Below are 18253 nucleotides of genomic sequence, written 5' to 3' on the forward strand. Positions count from 1 at the left end.
ACATTGCCCATAGACTAACATCGCCCATAGACTAACATTGCCCATAGACTAACATCACCCATAGACTAACATCGCCCATAGACTAACATTGCCCATAGACTGACATTGCCCATAGACTAACATCGCCCATAGACTAACATTGCCCATAGACTAACATCAACTATAGACTAACATCGCCCATGGACTAGCATGGCCCATAGACTAACATCGCCCATAGACTCACATTGCCCATAGACTAACATCACCCATAGACTAACATGGCACATAGACTAACATCGCCCATAGACTAACATCGCCCATAGACTAACATCGCCCATAGACTAACACTGCCCATAGACTAACATTGCCCATAGACTAACATCGCCCATAGACTAACATGGCCCATAGACTAACTTTGCCCACGGACTAACATCGCCCATAGACTAACATGGCCCATAGACTAACATTGCCCATAGACTAACATTACCCACGGACTAACATGGCCCATAGACTAACATGGCCCACGGACTAACACTGCCCATAGACTCACATTGCCCATGGACTAACATCGCCCATAGACTAACATGGCCCATAGACTAACTTTGCCCACGGACTAACATCGCCCATAGACTAACATGGCCCATAGACTAACATTGCCCATAGACTAACATTACCCACGGACTAACATTTCCCATAGACTAACATTGCCCATGGACTAACATGGCCCATAGACTAACATGGCCCATAGACTAACATTGCCCATAGACTAACATTGCCCATAGACTAACATTGCCCACGGACTAACATGGCCCATAGACTAACATGGCCCATGGACTAACATCGCCCATAGACTAACATGGCCCACGGACTAACATGGCCCATAGACTAACATGGCCCATGGACTAACATTGCCCATAGACTAACATTGCCCATAGACTAACATTGCCCACGGACTAACATGGCCCATAGACTAACATGGCCCATGGACTAACATCGCCCATAGACTAACATTGCCCACGGACTAACATGGCCCATAGACTAACATGGCCCATGGACTAACATCGCCCATAGACTAACATGGCCCACGGACTAACATGGCCCATAGACTAACATGGCCCATGGACTAACATTGCCCATAGACTAACATTGCCCATAGACTAACATTGCCCACGGACTAACATGGCCCATAGACTAACATGGCCCATGGACTAACATCGCCCATAGACTAACATTGCCCACGGACTAACATGGCCCATAGACTAACATGGCCCATGGACTAACATCGCCCATAGACTAACATGGCCCACGGACTAACATGGCCCATAGACTAACATGGCCCATGGACTAACATTGCCCATAGACTAACATTGCCCATAGACTAACATTGCCCACGGACTAACATGGCCCATAGACTAACATGGCCCATGGACTAACATCGCCCATAGACTAACATTGCCCACGGACTAACATGGCCCATAGACTAACATGGCCCATGGACTAACATGGCCCATAGACTAACATGGCCCATAGACTAACATTGCCCACGGACTAACATCGCCCATAGACTAACATGGCCCATAGACTAACATTGCCCATGGACTAACATCGCCCATAGACTAACATTGCCCATAGACTAACATGGCCCATAGACTAACACGTTTTTGAGTAAATATCACGGACAGCGCCAAATGGAATTAGAGCCACGACCACAGACGTCTCTGAGAGGGGACGCGATTCGCGTGGCCAGGGAGACGCCACCGATCCCGCTGGCAGGGGGTGCGCCATCCCCCACTCTCCGTAGGGCCGGTGGGGGGAGGGACAGAACGAGCGGGAGGACCGGAGGAGTGGGTGGAGGGAGGGGCACGGGGAACACGGAAGCGAGGGACACCCGCCGGGGATCTTTGCTCACCCGCTTGAGGGAGCTGATGTCGATGCCGTCACCCTGGATGATGCGGAGGCAATCCGGCAGCACCATGTAGCCCTTCTCGTTCACCACCGTGCCAAACGCCTTGCCCAGGATGTTCAACACCTACGGAGCGAACGTTGCCATCATCGTCGTCATCGTCGTCGTTATTTTACGTGTATGCTGCACCTCCCATGCAGGACGTCTGGAAGCGCCTTGCCGCAGCCTAGCCAAGGGGACCCCTGGTGGTAGCTGCCCCTGGTCTGCCAGTAGGGTGCAATGTTGCTGCTATCTGTGCCAGGAACAGGAATGGCCCAATTCTAGGCCACGATTGGCAATGTGGTCCGGTTCTGTATCACCACCACCGCCACCACCACCGCCACTACCACTGTCACTCCACTGTCGCTACAGTGGTAGTACGTACCTTCGATTAGCACGGTTGACTAGGTAAGGTGCAAAAAAAGTGCAAACATGCATACACACGCCCGTCATCGCCAACACCACCGCCACAACCGTCGCCACCGCCTCGCCTTGCCTTGAGCACGGTGTCGGCAGGGTCACCCGAGTCGGGGCGGATGAGGAGCTGCCCCCCGACCAGGCTGCGCTCCTCCACGAGCGTCCGCAGCTCGCGGCCCCAGAGCTCGCGGCACGCGTGGAAGATGTCGTAGCTGTCGCTCACCACGGACACGGCGCCCGACGGGAACTGCTGCAGCAGGTGGCGGAACGCCGCGCCCTCCCGCTCACGCCCCCACGCCGTCACCGTGCTGCTGGCCACACGGCAGCACCACGACGGTGGGTACCCAACCGTGCCAGCAAGCGTTTGTTCCCGACAAGAAGGCTCAGCAGACATTCGCTGTCCACCAAGGTGGCACAGCGGATATTTGTTGATACGTGTTACGCGAAAAAGGAAGCAAATGATTTTGGTGATCTGAGTTCAGAGCTCAGTGATCTGAGTGATCTGAGATCTTGCTAACACCGACGACACGTCGTATGCAAAATTATTAAATATCACTTGCTTTTGCCACCAGTTTGGAGAAAACACAACATCAGTTGGCACATTTGTCCAGGTGACAACCTGATTTTGGATGGTGGAGAGCTCTAACTGACGTCATACCCACACGATCTACACCCAAGCAGAAACCAATCATTGATCGTACCGTACTCAAGCTCGACACAATACCACCGCCACCAGATCGCAGTACAAATCAATCCTTGCCCACCCGGACTCAGCCGCCATTTCCCGGCCTGCCCAGGTCGAACCCGCACTGGTGGGACAGGTGGCAAGGTGACACAGGCGGCACAAGTGGCACAGGCGACACAGGTGGCACAGGTGATACAGCTGACACAGGTGACACAGATGGGACAGGTGACAAGGTGACACAGGCAGCACAGGCGGTACAGGCGGCACAGGCAGCACAGGTGACACAGGTGGCACAGGTGGCACAGGCGGTACAGGTGGCACAGGCAGCACAGGTGGCACAGGCGGTACAGGCGGCACAGGTGACACAGGCAGCACAGGTGACACAGGTGACACAGGCAGCACAGGTGACACAGGCAGCACAGGTGACACAGGCAGCACAGGTGGCACAGGTGACACAGGCAGCACAGGTGACACAGGTGACACAGGCAGCACAGGTGACACAGGCAGCACAGGTGACACAGGTGACACAGGTGACACAGGCGGCACAGGCGGTACAGGTGGCACAGGCGATACAGGTGGCACAGGTGATACAACTGACACAGGTCACGATTCTCCAGAGGCGCAGCTGTGATCGGGGTCACCTGTGTTCGGCGGCGGGGATGGAGTGTCCGGCCATGGGGCAGCCGTAGTAGCGGCGCAGTAGCATGACGCCGGCCATGGTGTCGCTGCCTCTGAAGTTGACGAGGTGCGCCGCACCGCCGATAGCCGCTGTCTGGGATCGCGCCAATTGATGGGTGTTTATGCACGTGGCAGGAAACCGGCGCACTCGTAGACTTAATGGAGACGAAGGGGGCAACACTCTGAAGCATACAGAAGGGATACACGATGATAATAAAAATCCGAGTCCTCCGGTTTTTTCCCCCTCACATTTTGAAACGTGCTTTTATATTACTTCGATAATTTGGCTGCCTTAAATTTACACATGATGAGTTACTTAGTGGAGCTATCATTTGTGGCCAGTTTGCTTCTGAAAAAGAAGCTTATAGCTGGTAAATTATTTTTTTACCAATACCAGTTTCTCGTTGTATGTGTTTATTTATAGCTATGGGAGGAAAGCAAATAACTCAGAGGTAACCAACGGAGAACAGGGTGGGGGAGAATGTACAAACTCCACGTGGATAGGCGCCCGAGTTGGGAATCGAACCCAGGGTATTCTTGGTGTGAGGCGCGAGGGTTACCACTGCGCCCACCCTGTTGCCGCTGCCACTGAAGGTGATGATGTCGCTGATGATATTGCTGCTGCTCATAGCGCTTGTGCTGCTATTGCTATGCCTGCTGCTATACCTGATGCTGCCAACAGTAACGACAACGCGGACTAAGACAGAGACGACCGAAATGACGCTACTGCCATTGAGCGCCGAGCCACTGATGTTGCCGTGCCGACCACAACGACAACGACGATTACGAGGACCGCGATGGCAACGACAGATGTTCGTTTGAGTCTATGGGTCTCTATGTGATGAGTCTATGGGTCTCTGTGTGATGAGTCTATGGGTCTCTGTGTGATGAGTCTATGGGTCTCTGTGTGAGTCTATGGGTCTCTGTGTGATGAGTCTATGGGTCTCTGTGTGATGAGTCTATGGGTCTCTGTGTGATGAGTCTATGGGTCTCTGTGTGATGAGTCTATGGGTCTCTGTGTGATGAGTCTATGGGTCTCTGTGTGAGTCTATGGGTCTCTGTGTGGTGAGTCTATGGGTCTCTGTGTGTTGAGTCTATGGGTCTCTGTGTGATGAGTCTATGGGTCTCTGTGTGATGAGTCTATGGGTCTCTGTGTGATGAGTCTATGGGTCTCTGTGTGAGTCTATGGGTCTCTGTGTGAGTCTATGGGTCTCCGTGTGAGTCTGTGGGTCTCTGTGCGAGTCTATGGGTCTCTGTGCGAGTCTATGGGTCTCTGTGTGAGTCTATGCATGTATGTTGAACTTCTTTCACACCATACATTGACAACCATGCTAATCAGAAGAGTGGGGGAAGGACAAACTAAAGGCAAACATCAGTTCTAAAGAAATGAGCTTAAAATTGCAAAGCGCCAGTGCCTTCTTAATTTCGGAAGGAAGAGCGATTCAGGTGGCTGCAGAAGTGCATCTGAAAGCGCGCAAATGCGGTGACCGTCTTTGTTCGATGGCTTCAGCGGTCAGCCCCACCTCCTGGGAAGAGACCCCGCGGTACCCAAAGTCCTGCAGCTGGCGCTCGAGCAGGCCGCGGCTGCCGCCTGTCCGACACAGGTAGCGCGCCAGCAGCTGCTTCTGCGCCCGCGAGCTCGTCGCCACGGTGATGGGGTACCACGTCTGCACCAGGATGGTCTGTGTTGGGTACAGCAAACAAACAAACAATTGATTTTCTTACCATTTTTGTTTTACCAGGTAAAGCCCACTGAGCTACGTAGCTCTTCTTCAGAAGCGATCTGGCCGCAATTTGATATCTCGACGATGTGGCTTATGATGTGGCAATTTATAGCAGCCAAATACTCTAAACGCGTGATATTGATTCTAAATATGGAGGGAAAAACCGGAGGATCCAGAGAAAAATCCACGTGACCATGGGGACAGAGAGACTGATGCAAACCCCAAATATACAGCTCCAGGGTTCAGACCCAACCCATGACCTCCTGCATACCAGGACAAGGAAGATAACATCTCACCACCCATCACCGAGGGGCTCTGCAGGCAGTGGAGGGGGTTGGGAGCGCCCCACTCACCTCGAGCCACCCGATGATCCAGAAGCACTTGGGGTCGGTGCTTTCCACGGTGAATAGCACATTCCCCAGTGGCACCACGGTTCCCTCCGGCACCGCCTTGATCCGAACCGGCAGCCGCCCTTCGTGCTCCTACCGCGAGCACAGCAGCATCATCATCACCATCATTGCCATCGTAATCATCATCATCGTCATCATCGTCGTCATCATCACACTTGCCTCAAGACACCGCCGTGATCTGAAATGGGAGCCAACCCCCGTGCTGCTGCCATGAACATAGCATCATCATTGTCGTCATCAACGTCGTCATCATAATCATATTCATGCTCCCATCCAGCACCATCTCAAACGGAAATGGCTAAGTGGAATCCGTTCGCCTGGTAGGAGTAGGAACGTGTGTTTAGAGTATTTGGCTGCTGTAAATTTGCACGTGATAAGTCACTTCGTTGAGCTATCATATGTGGCCAGGTCGCATATGAAAAATAACTATACAGCTGAGTGGGCCTTACCTGGTAAAATAAAAAAAAATATATCATATTCATCATCATGAAGGAATCTCAGATGTACCTTGACGATATCCGCTTCGGTGGACCGTTCTCTAACGTGGGGGTGGGGGGTCCTAGTACCTCGGGCAGAAATGGGTACCGTCTCAGGTGATTAAAACTTTAGAATTCATGCATACGGCTAATTTGAGGGAATCATTTGCTAATCGCACTCATTTCAAAGTAGTTAGCAATATAATTTCTGAATATTGGCCACACAAAGAAATTGTAGCTGCGAAAGCTATGCCACCCCAGGTGGTACCGGACACACGTTGAGTCTAAATGAGGATGGAAAAGCCGGAGGACTTGGAGAAAAATCCACGCGACCACGGAGAGAGAGACACACAAACTCCAAATATACAGGCGCCAGGGTCAGGATTGAATCCATGACCTCCTGCATACCAGGTAAGGTAGTTAACATCTTTCCACCCTGGCACTGCTGTCAGCGAAATAAGTATGGGGTTGAGGCAACACAACTCAGGTGGCGGTGTTAATCATAAAGTGACGACGTATTTGCAAAACGACTTAAAAGGGGGAGACTTAAATCGAACTGCGTCTAGTCTAGGCTCACGGACCGGGGGGGAGGGGGTGGAGGGGAGCTCCAAGTGGAATCCCTGCCTCATGACAAGATACCAATTAAATCGGAGATAATATGGGAAGAATGGACGCAAGCAAATTCAGAGCTAATGAACAATCCGCCGCATGCCAACGAAGCAACACAGCAAGGAGGTGAATTTAACCGGAAGATACCGACTTGATAGGAGATCATTCGCCTACAAGACCCGGACCTAAACAACCGTCCACGTTCACCTCCAAGATGTAGTTCCATCCATCCTCGTTGAAGATGTCCTGCTGGAAGTGCTGCTGGTAGATCTCCTTGGCTTGCTGGATCTTCTCCCTCGTCACCACCTGACCTGCACTCAACGAATCCAACCGGTCTCTGAGCTCCGTCATCTCCTCATGTCATCTCGGTACCGGGCACTCGCGACAAGCTTACCAGCTGCTTGCACGCTGCCCATTCGCGTACAGGCAGTCCTCGACGAACGGGGGGGGTTACGTTCCTGAGATGCGTTCGTGTGAATGGTGAACGAACGGGTGAGTGGGTGTGTGAGTAACTTGGTGAGTGAGTGAGCTGTTGTGACCTGCAGTATGGCGACTGAGTGGGAGATTGGGTGTATGAGTAGCTGAGTGAGTGGGTGAGTGAGCTGCTGACCTGCAGTGTGGTGGTGGTGGTTGAGCACAGTGTGGTGGTGGTTGAGACGAAAACGTCCGTGTCTGGGCGATACCTCAACACGGGTGGAGGACTCAACGAGCGAAGTTCCCGGCAACAGTCACCGAGGGAGCAGCGATAAACCCTGCAGACGCTTCTTTGGAACTCACCGCAGAGGTACTTCTTCAGCGTGTACTGCAGCCCGAAGAAGACCGACTCGGTGAACTTGTGGGGCTCTGCTTGGCTACTGACATGACCTCTTCCCCGGCACTCGAAGTACGAGTACACCTTGGTGACGTTGGGAGGAAACTGCCGATAGTGCGACACCTGTATGGGAAATGGTGTAGGGGAGGGGGGGTCCAGCAACCGGCAGCGGGGACAGAAGCAAGCAGTGTTTAGAAGTGGTTGGATTCCCAGACGAACGCATTCTCGACCTTTGCTCTCTCTTAATAACAACACCAATCTGTCCAGTGTCGATCCAACACCACGGTTCCAAAGACTCTGTGGGGCGCCTGCTGGTCAATCCATTCGCTTGAACTCGGCTATCGGGAGCACACGTGTGTGCATTCACATTTGGAGTTCTTCCATCTTGGAAGGAGCCGTGGTCACGGTGCGCTGCCCGCCCGATAGGTGGTCACCGCATCGCGTGCTATCGGATGCGCTTCTGCAGCCGTCTGGAATGCTCTTCCTTCCGATATTAGGCCACTGGAGGTATGCACTTTTAAATTATCTACATTGAAAATTCATTTCGTTAAATCTGCTTTTTGTGTTCAGTTTGTTGTCCTTTCCTCCCGCACCTCCGATTAGAACGTTTGGCGGTAGACCTTGGCTGAGCGGGTTTCCAGCTAGGCCGGCGATGTGAACCTTCAGCTCATGATGGACCTGGGGTGTGACGGTTTCTCGTTGAGCTGTCGGAAGGGCCGAAATGTTGTTAACGTCCTGGATTCTGCACCGTACTGGCAAACCGGCTCTAGCAGTGGCCGAGTTGGCGGTCGCCGTTGGTGACCAGGCGACGACTCGAGCCAAGGTTTGTTCCGGATCCTCGGGAGTGCGAGAACTTTAAAACTTTTAAGTTTTCTTTTTTTTTTAGGTTCCAAAGAGGGGATCGTTGCAGGAGTCTAACCATGACTCAGACGGATTCCGCAGCTTAGTTTTGTAACTTTCACTGTGGTCAATCTGGAAGGTAAATCCGCCCGGGCTGATTTGTGCTGCAGAGAATTGTGTTCATTGCAACAATTTCCATTCCTCGTCATGTGATGCAGTTTTTTTGCTTTTGACTTTTGTTCTAATTTTTATTGCTTTTTTGCTGCGCCCATTTGGGCGACACCAGGTCCCCCCTCGTGCGTAATCAGACTCGGCCTGGCCTCTTGAGCTCTCACGGCTAACATCAGTGGCGCGTGACATCCGAACTTCTCTGCTTTCCTCCCTCCCCCCCGGCTCACCACCCGGCACTGACGAGCCGTGCAGAGGCACTCGTCCAGCAGTGGAGTGACGAAAATGACTCTTAAGACGCAGGCACGCACAGTTTTGTTACACGGGAAGCCCCCCGCAGGCCGCCTTATTCTAGCTCCTGTGGAGGACTTCTCACCTGTCGCCACCACTGATGTCCTCTTCGTCCACCCGCCCACCCCTCATGTGTGCAGATACTACCGACTCTATTGTAGATACTACTGACTCTATTGTAAATACTACTGACTCTATTATAGATACTACCGACTCTATTGTAAATACTACTGACTCTATTGTAGATACTACCGACTCTATTGTAGATACTACCGACTCTATTGTAAATACTACCGACTCTATTGTAGATGCTACCGACTCTATTGTAGATACTACCGACTCTATTGTAGATACTACCGACTCTATTGTAAATACTACTGACTCTATTATAGATACTACCGACTCTATTGTAGATACTACCGACTCTATTGTAAATACTACTGACTCTATTGTAGATACTACCGACTCTATTGTAGATACTACCGACTCTATTGTAAATACTACCGACTCTATTGTAGATGCTACCGACTCTATTGTAGATACTACCGACTCTATTGTAGATACTACCGACTCTATTGTAAATACTACTGACTCTATTATAGATACTACCGACTCTATTGTAGATACTACCGACTCTATTGTAAATACTACTGACTCTATTGTAGATACTACCTACTCTATTGTAGATACTACCGACTCTATTGTAAATACTACCGACTCTATTATAGATACTACCGACTCTATTGTAAATACTACTGACTCTATTGTAGATACTACCGACTCTATTGTAGATACTACCGACTCTATTGTAAATCCTACTGACTCTATTGTAGATACTACCGACTCTATTGTAGATACTACCGACTCTATTGTAAATACTACCGACTCTATTGTAGATACTACCGACTCTATTGTAGATACTACCGACTCTATTGTAGATACTACCGACTCTATTGTAAATACTACTGACTCTATTATAGATACTACCGACTCTATTGTAGATACTACCGACTCTATTGTAAATACTACTGACTCTATTGTAGATACTACCGACTCTATTGTAGATACTACCGACTCTATTGTAAAAATCTACCGACTCTATTGTAGATACTACCGACTCTATTGTAGATACTACCGACTCTATTGTAGATACTACCGACTCTATTGTAGATACTACTGACTCTATTGTAGATACTACCGACTCTATTGTAGATACTACCGACTCTATTGTAGATACTACCGACTCTATTGTAGATACTACTGACTCTATTGTAGATACTACTGACTCTATTGTAAATACTACCGACTCTATTGTAGATACTACTGACTCTATTGTAGATACTACTGACTCTATTGTAGATACTACCGACTCTATTGTAAATACTACTGACTCTATTGTAGATACTACTGACTCTATTGTAAATACTACCGACTCTATTGTAAATACTACCGACTCTATTGTAAATGCTACCGACTCTATTGTAAATACTACTGACTATATTTTAGGGGGGGATGGGGAGTGAAACAAAATTGGGGGGATGTCGACAACTTTTGTAAACCTGTTGGACCAACTTTTCACCCCCACATCTGGTGGGGGGGTCCACTTTATATAACTTTTAGATTCAGGCCTTCTGAAAGGCTCTGATAATTTAGTTAACAGACAAATGGAACGCCGAGATTTTATAACTAGCTTTTTACCCGTCCAAGGACGGGTGTATTGCAGTAAATATGAAACTTGCAAGCGAAAAGCAGACCGTGACGTGATATTCATTGCATCCATTCGTGTGCATTTTGTAAGGCCGCGGTGACACAGACTTATTTCATTTAAAGGTTATAATCCCTCGTTCATCATGACGTCCTTTTTACTTCTATGTCTCAATAGCGTTACGGAGATCGCGTGATGTGAGGGTTCTACCTTTGTAGTGAGGGTTATAAGTTGACGCTGAGGAGGGGGGAGAAGGCGCCTCGCCCCCCCCCCCCCCCCATGTGGAGTGAAGTCACCCGCTCATGATTATTAATGAGGGGGGGGGGGTCCATGTGGAGGACATCACCTGTTCATGATTATTATTGAGGGGGGCTGGTTCACGTGGAGTGACGTCACGCGCGGGACACACAGACATTCTTGGCTCATTATAGTAGTAAACAGAAGCCTGTGGCGGGGTGTGCAGTCTCATCTGTGACCTCTGGGCGCTGAGTAACGCAACACCCACCAGGCGCGAGGCCATCCCTGTCGTCACGGGCTCCCGGCACGTGCGTCAGTAGCACGCACGTGCGTCAGCTCGCGCTTTCTCCCGGCAAGCCAGCACATGGCAGCCAAGCAGAGTTACCCAAGCAGTTGCTGCCCTGTGCATGTGTTGCACGGGGAATTGGCGATGACCCGTTATGTTGGATTCCTCGGCCATGCACGTGCTCTGCCAGTGCTCACTCTCGCGTGTCTCTCTCTCCATTTTTCCTGCTCATTTAACATTTGAACGTATTGGCGGTACACATGTGGTGCGCGGTATATAAAAATAATATGTCGTTTTTTTCACAATATTCATTTATTTTCCCGTAATTCACAACCACGGTCAGAAAATCTCGCGAGGTTTTCGTCAAAATCAGTTCTCGTGGTGTCGAAGCAGTCGGAAGACAAAACATTACAAGCGGCTGAACATGAAGCTTCACGGTCTGTTGCCATATAGCAGCAACCGGCCTGATGACGATTAGCTGCTCCGTGTTTCAAAGGCAGCGAGATTCGACTCCTCGTGCGCTAGACTTGGTCGAAGGGTTCCTCGATTCCACAGACCCAAATCAATGGTCAATGTTGACCTTTTTTGTTGTTGCAAATCTTAGTAGACAGAAAAAAACCTTAAAACTGCATCCAACTTGGTGAAAGGGTCAATTAAAGACTGATAAACAGATTTGCTGATTCGAATTTAGATTGTTAGACTGATTTATGAGGACCGGTGTGTTATGCTCCACTGGTGTATCGCCAATATCTCCACTGACTCTAATTTTACCAAAACAGGCCGTCTCTGGTTTACGGCAGTCTGGAGAGAAGCTTTCTGGAGCTAGAGAGAGGGCTTCTCTCGAGGAATATTTGGCCTACTTTTTCACACTGGCCAGACGTGTTGGAACAAGGAATCAGAATTATGCATTTATACCGGAAAAATCCGATGAGCTACAAAGCTTTTTTTTCACAGATGTCCAGTAGGGGTCATAGACGTCCAGTAGATGGGAATACCCACGCTTTGATTGATTAAATGAAGTTGTATCCATTTATTATGCTGAATACGTTATACGCAATTGTAAATTATTAAACTGTTGTATCAATACGAACTTCAAACACACACACATGGTCAAACAATGTTCAGGCCAAATGGGGCGCAATATATATCTTGTGGACAATGTGACTGACGATTCAACACTCTCAGATCCACGCCAGTCACTCGCTCAATGGGGGGTCAGTCGTCTCCTGATCACTCATATCGCTACTACCATGGTTGCTGATCCCGTGAACTTCAATCGTATGGCTTTCTCCACGAATTTTAAGGACTTGGTCTACCAGACACAGACTATTGTCTCATCCACGCTATGTTAAACCACCACACTGTAGGTCACAACAACTCACTCACCCATTCACTGACTCGCCCATTCACTGACTCGCCCATTCACTCACTCAAGCCACTCACCACACTGCAGGTCACAACAACACTCACCCATTCACTCACTCTACCATTCACTGACTCGACCACTCACTCACTCACTCAACCACTCACCACACTGCAGGTCACAACAACTCACTCATCCATTCACCCACTCTACCACTCACCATACTGCAGGTTACAACAACACTCACCCACTCAATCACTCACCACACTGCAGGTCACAACAACTCACTCACTCATTCACCCCCTCTACCATTCACCATACTGCAAGTCACAACAACTCACTCACCCATTCACTCACTCTACCATTCACTTACTCACTCAAGCCACTCACCACACTGCAGGTTACAACAACACTCGCCCACTCACTCACTCAGCCACTCACCACACTGCAGGTCACAACAACTCACTCACCCATTCACTCACTCTACCATTCACTGACTCGACCACTCACTCACTCACTCAACCACTCACCACACTGCAGATCACATCACTTACTCACTCAGTCACTCACCACACTGCAGATCACAACAAATCACTCACCCATTCACTAACTCTACCATTCACTGACTCGACCACTCACCCACTCAACCACTCACCACACTGCAGATCACAACTCACTCACCCATTCACCCACTCTACCATTCACCATACTGCAGGTCACAACAACTCACTCACCCATTCACTCACTCTACCATTCACCATATTGCAGGTCACAACAACTCACCCATTCACCCACTCTACCATTCACCATACTGCAGGTCACAACAACACTCACCCATTCACCCACTCAGCCACTCACCACACTGCAGGTCACAACAACTCACCCATTCACCCACTCTACCATTCATCATACTGCAGGTCACAACAACACTCACCCACTCACTCACTCAGCCACTCACCACACTGCAGGTTACAACAACACCCACCCACTCACTCAGCCACTCACCACACTGCAGGTCACAACAACTCACCCACTCACCCATTCACCCACTCACCACACTGCAGATCACAACAACTCACCCACTCTACCACTCACCACACTGCATGTCACATCACAGCTCTTTTTGCTTCTTCCCACGCACTGCACTCCTTGGAAATTCCCTTCCATTGTCCCTTTTGCAAACCTCTTCACCATATCTATGGGGCCTTTTTGCCAGTATAAAAAATTAACATTTTAACAACTGTTTTATTGCCATAAAAGGTCAAACAACTATTCTTATTTTTCAATACTTGTTATAATAATAACCTTTCTTAATTCAAGAAACGTATTGACTATTTTCTTCTATCCATTACAACTCTTAAATTGTGCGTTTTGGGCCTTCTGGCCTCGGTGCTTAGCAACCGTGATGTACAGTAACAAAACGATAACGGCATGTTTGGCACAGTGCGCCTTGTCCTTACCATGTTGGCGCATGGCTAAAGGGCAAATGAATGACAACCACTGTACCGCAACATCATCATCAATAACAACAACAACACGAGCGTGTGTGGGGAGAGACCACAGCAAGTCTGGTTTCAATTAGGGCACACGAAGTTCAGGATCTTGATACTGGCAACAGCAACAAGGGCTTCCGTCGATAAACTAAGCTCGCATTTTGTCGCTGTAAGCAGCGGTCAAATTCGCTCGAATTCACCTTGAACTGAAAACGAAACTGTTTTCATCTTATTTTTAAACCAAGCTAAACTGTTTCTATTGTCCCAGGTGTAAGGCCCACTGAGCGGTGTGCCTCTTGTTCAGAAGCGACCTGGCCATCACAAATGATAGCTCAACGAAGTGGCTTATCGTCGTCACGTAGGCAATGCATAGCAGACCAATACTCTTGAACACACGTGATGTTGATTCTAAATGTGGAGGGGAAAACCGGAGGACCTGGAGAAAAATCCACGCGACCACGGGGAGAGAGAGACATGCAAACTCCAAATATACAGCAGCAGGCGTCAGGGTCGGGATCAAACCCACGACCTCCTGTATACCAGGCGAGGGAGTTAACATCTCGGGTTAACAAACAGCGGTCATGATGCAGTTCTTCAGCAACTGCATTTTGGTTTTGACACAATGCGCACAGGCGGATGAGTGCCTCTTGCCCATTCGGTGTTTTATTTGCGTGCGCTGTTGGATTGAACCCGTTTAAAGTTTCCGCCGACGGTAGTAAACACTGGGCCATCGTCGTCGCGTATTCATTACTAGGGATGTGGCAATGAGTGGAATATCGTACTGTGTAAGGTCCACGATTAACGCATCGACCGATGTAAGTTCATGTGCAGATACTGTAGTAGATACTGTAGTGAAAACTGTGAAATAAGACAGGCACTTTCAACAAATGTTCCCCCAATCACCGCAAAAAGTCGGGCAGCTTTGTCAGTCTACTTTCATAGGTGTTGTGCCATAATACATTTGGGAGAAAATTTCCAACACAAGTACAAAACATTCGGTCATGCTGCTGCATTCATTAGCAGTGGTGCAAAAGTACAAAATGTGCTATGATGAAGGACACAACACACGTACAGGTGTTATGATGAAGGACACAACACACGTACAGGTGTTATGATGAAGGACACAGCACACGTACAGGTGTTATGATGAAGGACACAACACACGTACAGGTGTTATGATGAAGGACACAACACACGTACAGGTGTTATGATGAAGGACACAACACACGTACAGGTGTTATGATGAAGGACACAACACACGTACAGGTGTTATGATGAAGGACACAACACATGTACAGGTGTTATGATGAAGGACACAACACACGTACAGGTGTTATGATGAAGGACACAACACACATACAGGTGCTATGATGAAGGACACAACACACGTACAGGTGTTATGATGAAGGACACAACACACATACAGGTGTTATGATGAAGGACACAACACACGTGCAGGTGTTATGATGAAGGACACAACACACGTACAGGTGTTATGATGAAGGACACAACACACATACAGGTGCTATGATGAAGGACACAACACACGTACAGGTGTTATGATGAAGGACACAACACACGTACAGGTGTTATGATGAAGGACACAACACACGTACAGGTGTTATGATGAAGGATACAACACACATACAGGTGTTATGATGAAGGACACAACACACATACAGGTGTTATGATGAAGGACACAACACACACACAGGCGCTATGATGAAGGACACAACACACGTACAGGTGTTATGATGGACACAACACACGTACAGGTGTTATGATGAAGGACACAGCACACGTACAGGTGTTATGATGAAGGACACAACACACGTACAAGTGTTATGATGAAGGACACAACACACATACAGGTGTTATGATGAAGGACACAACACACATACAGGTGTTATGATGAAGGACACAACACACACAGGTGTTATGATGAAGGACACAACACACATACAGGTGTTATGATGAAGGACACAACACACACACAGATGTTATGATGAAGGACACAACACACGTACAGGTGTTATGATGAAGGGCACAACACACGTACAGGTGTTATGATGAAGGACACAGCACACGTACAGGTGTTATGATGAAGGACACAACACACGTACAGGTGTTATGATGAAGGACACAACACACATACAGGTGTTATGATGAAGGACACAACACACATACAGGTGTTATGATGAAGGACACAACACACATACAGGTGTTATGATGAAGGACACAACACACACACAGGTGTTATGATGAAGGGCACAACACACGTACAGGCGCTATGATGAAGGACACAACACACGTACAGGTGTTATGATGGACACAACACACGTACAGGTGTTATGATGAAGGACACAACACACGTACAGGTGTTATGATGAGGGACACAACACACATACAGGTGTTATGATGAAGGACACAACACACACAGGTGTTATGATGAAGGACACAACACACGTACAGGTGTTATGATGAAGGACACAACACACGTACAGGTGCTATGATGAAGGACACAACACACGTACAGGTGCTATGATGAAGGACACAACACACGTACAGGTGTTATGATGAAGGACACAACACACGTACAGGTGTTATGATGAAGGACACAACACACATACAGGTGTTATGATGAAGGACACAACACACACAGGTGTTATGATGAAGGACACAACACACGTACAGGTGTTATGATGAAGGGCACAACACACGTACAGGTGTTATGATGAAGGACACAGCACACGTACAGGTGTTATGATGAAGGACACAACACACGTACAGGTGTTATGATGAAGGACACAACACACATACAGGTGCTATGATGAAGGACACAACACACATAAAGGTGTTATGATGAAGGACACAACACACATACAGGTGTTATGATGAAGGACACAACACACGTACAGGTGATATGATGAAGGACACAACACACGTACAGGTGTTATGATGATGGACACAACACACGTACAGGTGTTATGATGAAGGACACAACACACGTACAGGTGTTATGATGAAGGACACAACACACGTACAGGTGTTATGATGAAGGACACAACACACGTACAGGTGCTATAAAGGACACAGTACACATACAGGTGTTATGATGAAGGACACAACACACATACAGGTGCTATGAAGGACACAACACACATACAGGTGCTATGAAGGACACAACACACATACAGGTGCTATGAAGGACACAACACACGTACAGGTGTTATGATGAAGGACACAACACACATACAGGTGTTATGATGAAGGACACAACACATACAGGCGTTATGATGAAGGACACAACACACGTACAGGTGTTATGATGAAGGACACAACACACGTACAGGTGTTATGATGAAGGACACAACACACGTACAGGTGTTATGATGAAGGACACAACACACATACAGGTGTTATGATGAAGGACACAACACACGTACAGGTGTTATGATGAAGGACACAACACACATACAGGTGTTATGATGAAGGACACAACACACGTACAGGTGCTATGAAGAACACAGCACACGTACAGGTGTTATGATGAAGGACACAACACACATACAGGTGCTATGAAGGACACAACACACGTACAGGTGTTATGATGAAGGACACAACACACATACAGGTGTTATGATGAAGGACACAACACACGTACAGGTGCTATGAAGGACACAGCACACGTACAGGTGTTATGATGAAGGACACAACACACGTACAGGTGTTATGATGATGGACACAACACACGTACAGGTGTTATGATGAAGATTATTTTTACGAACGCTCTTGCTGCGCTCTATTAAATCATTGTACTTGCACTGCAGGGTGACCAGTGGCGCAGTCGTGAGTACATCGTGCTCTGAGTCCGGTGACCTGAGTTAGATTTACGGCCCACAGCTAAGCATCAAATCCGCACTGATCAGCGTGGTGAAGTATGGTCAACCAATCCCCCCCCCCCCCCCCCGTAACACAGCGTGGAAAGACGTTAATCCAGCAGTGTATTGATCAAGGGCTGTAATTGTAGAGACAGGCGTTCAGGAAACACGCTATTCCCAATGAGTCCTTTTGATTTGATGAAATTATTTCATTGTTGAGATCATTACTTATTTATTTAGTGAATCAAATAGTAACGT

At 48.4% G+C, this 18253-nt stretch overlaps 1 protein-coding gene across 3 annotated transcripts in view; it reads right to left on the reverse strand.

Moving 5' to 3' along the window:
* LOC116952276 (nicotinamide phosphoribosyltransferase-like) overlaps nucleotides 1-18253 on the reverse strand; it is a 34038-nt gene that overhangs the window by 9371 nt on the left and 6414 nt on the right. The window contains exons 2-8 of one of the 3 annotated variants that reach the window (XM_032971478.2): nucleotides 7698-7854; nucleotides 7128-7231; nucleotides 5779-5907; nucleotides 5225-5383; nucleotides 3665-3883; nucleotides 2418-2646; nucleotides 1889-2008 (exon numbers count right to left, since the gene is read on the reverse strand). In XM_032971478.2, coding sequence (XP_032827369.1) covers nucleotides 1889-2008; nucleotides 2418-2646; nucleotides 3665-3883; nucleotides 5225-5383; nucleotides 5779-5907; nucleotides 7128-7150 — 879 coding nt within the window. In that variant the 5' untranslated portion in view covers nucleotides 7151-7231; nucleotides 7698-7854. Of the gene's footprint in view, nucleotides 1-1888; nucleotides 2009-2417; nucleotides 2647-2742; nucleotides 3884-5224; nucleotides 5384-5778; nucleotides 5908-7127; nucleotides 7232-7697; nucleotides 7855-18253 lie in introns of those variants that run through there. The other 2 variants (XM_032971477.2, XM_076074145.1) reach the window with 2 other exon arrangements.

This window comes from Petromyzon marinus, chromosome 46 (assembly GCF_048934315.1).
Source record: "Petromyzon marinus isolate PM22_M1 ecotype Great Lakes invasive population chromosome 46, UKy_Petmar_22M1.pri1.0, whole genome shotgun sequence".
NCBI lineage: Eukaryota > Metazoa > Chordata > Hyperoartia > Petromyzontiformes > Petromyzontidae > Petromyzon > Petromyzon marinus.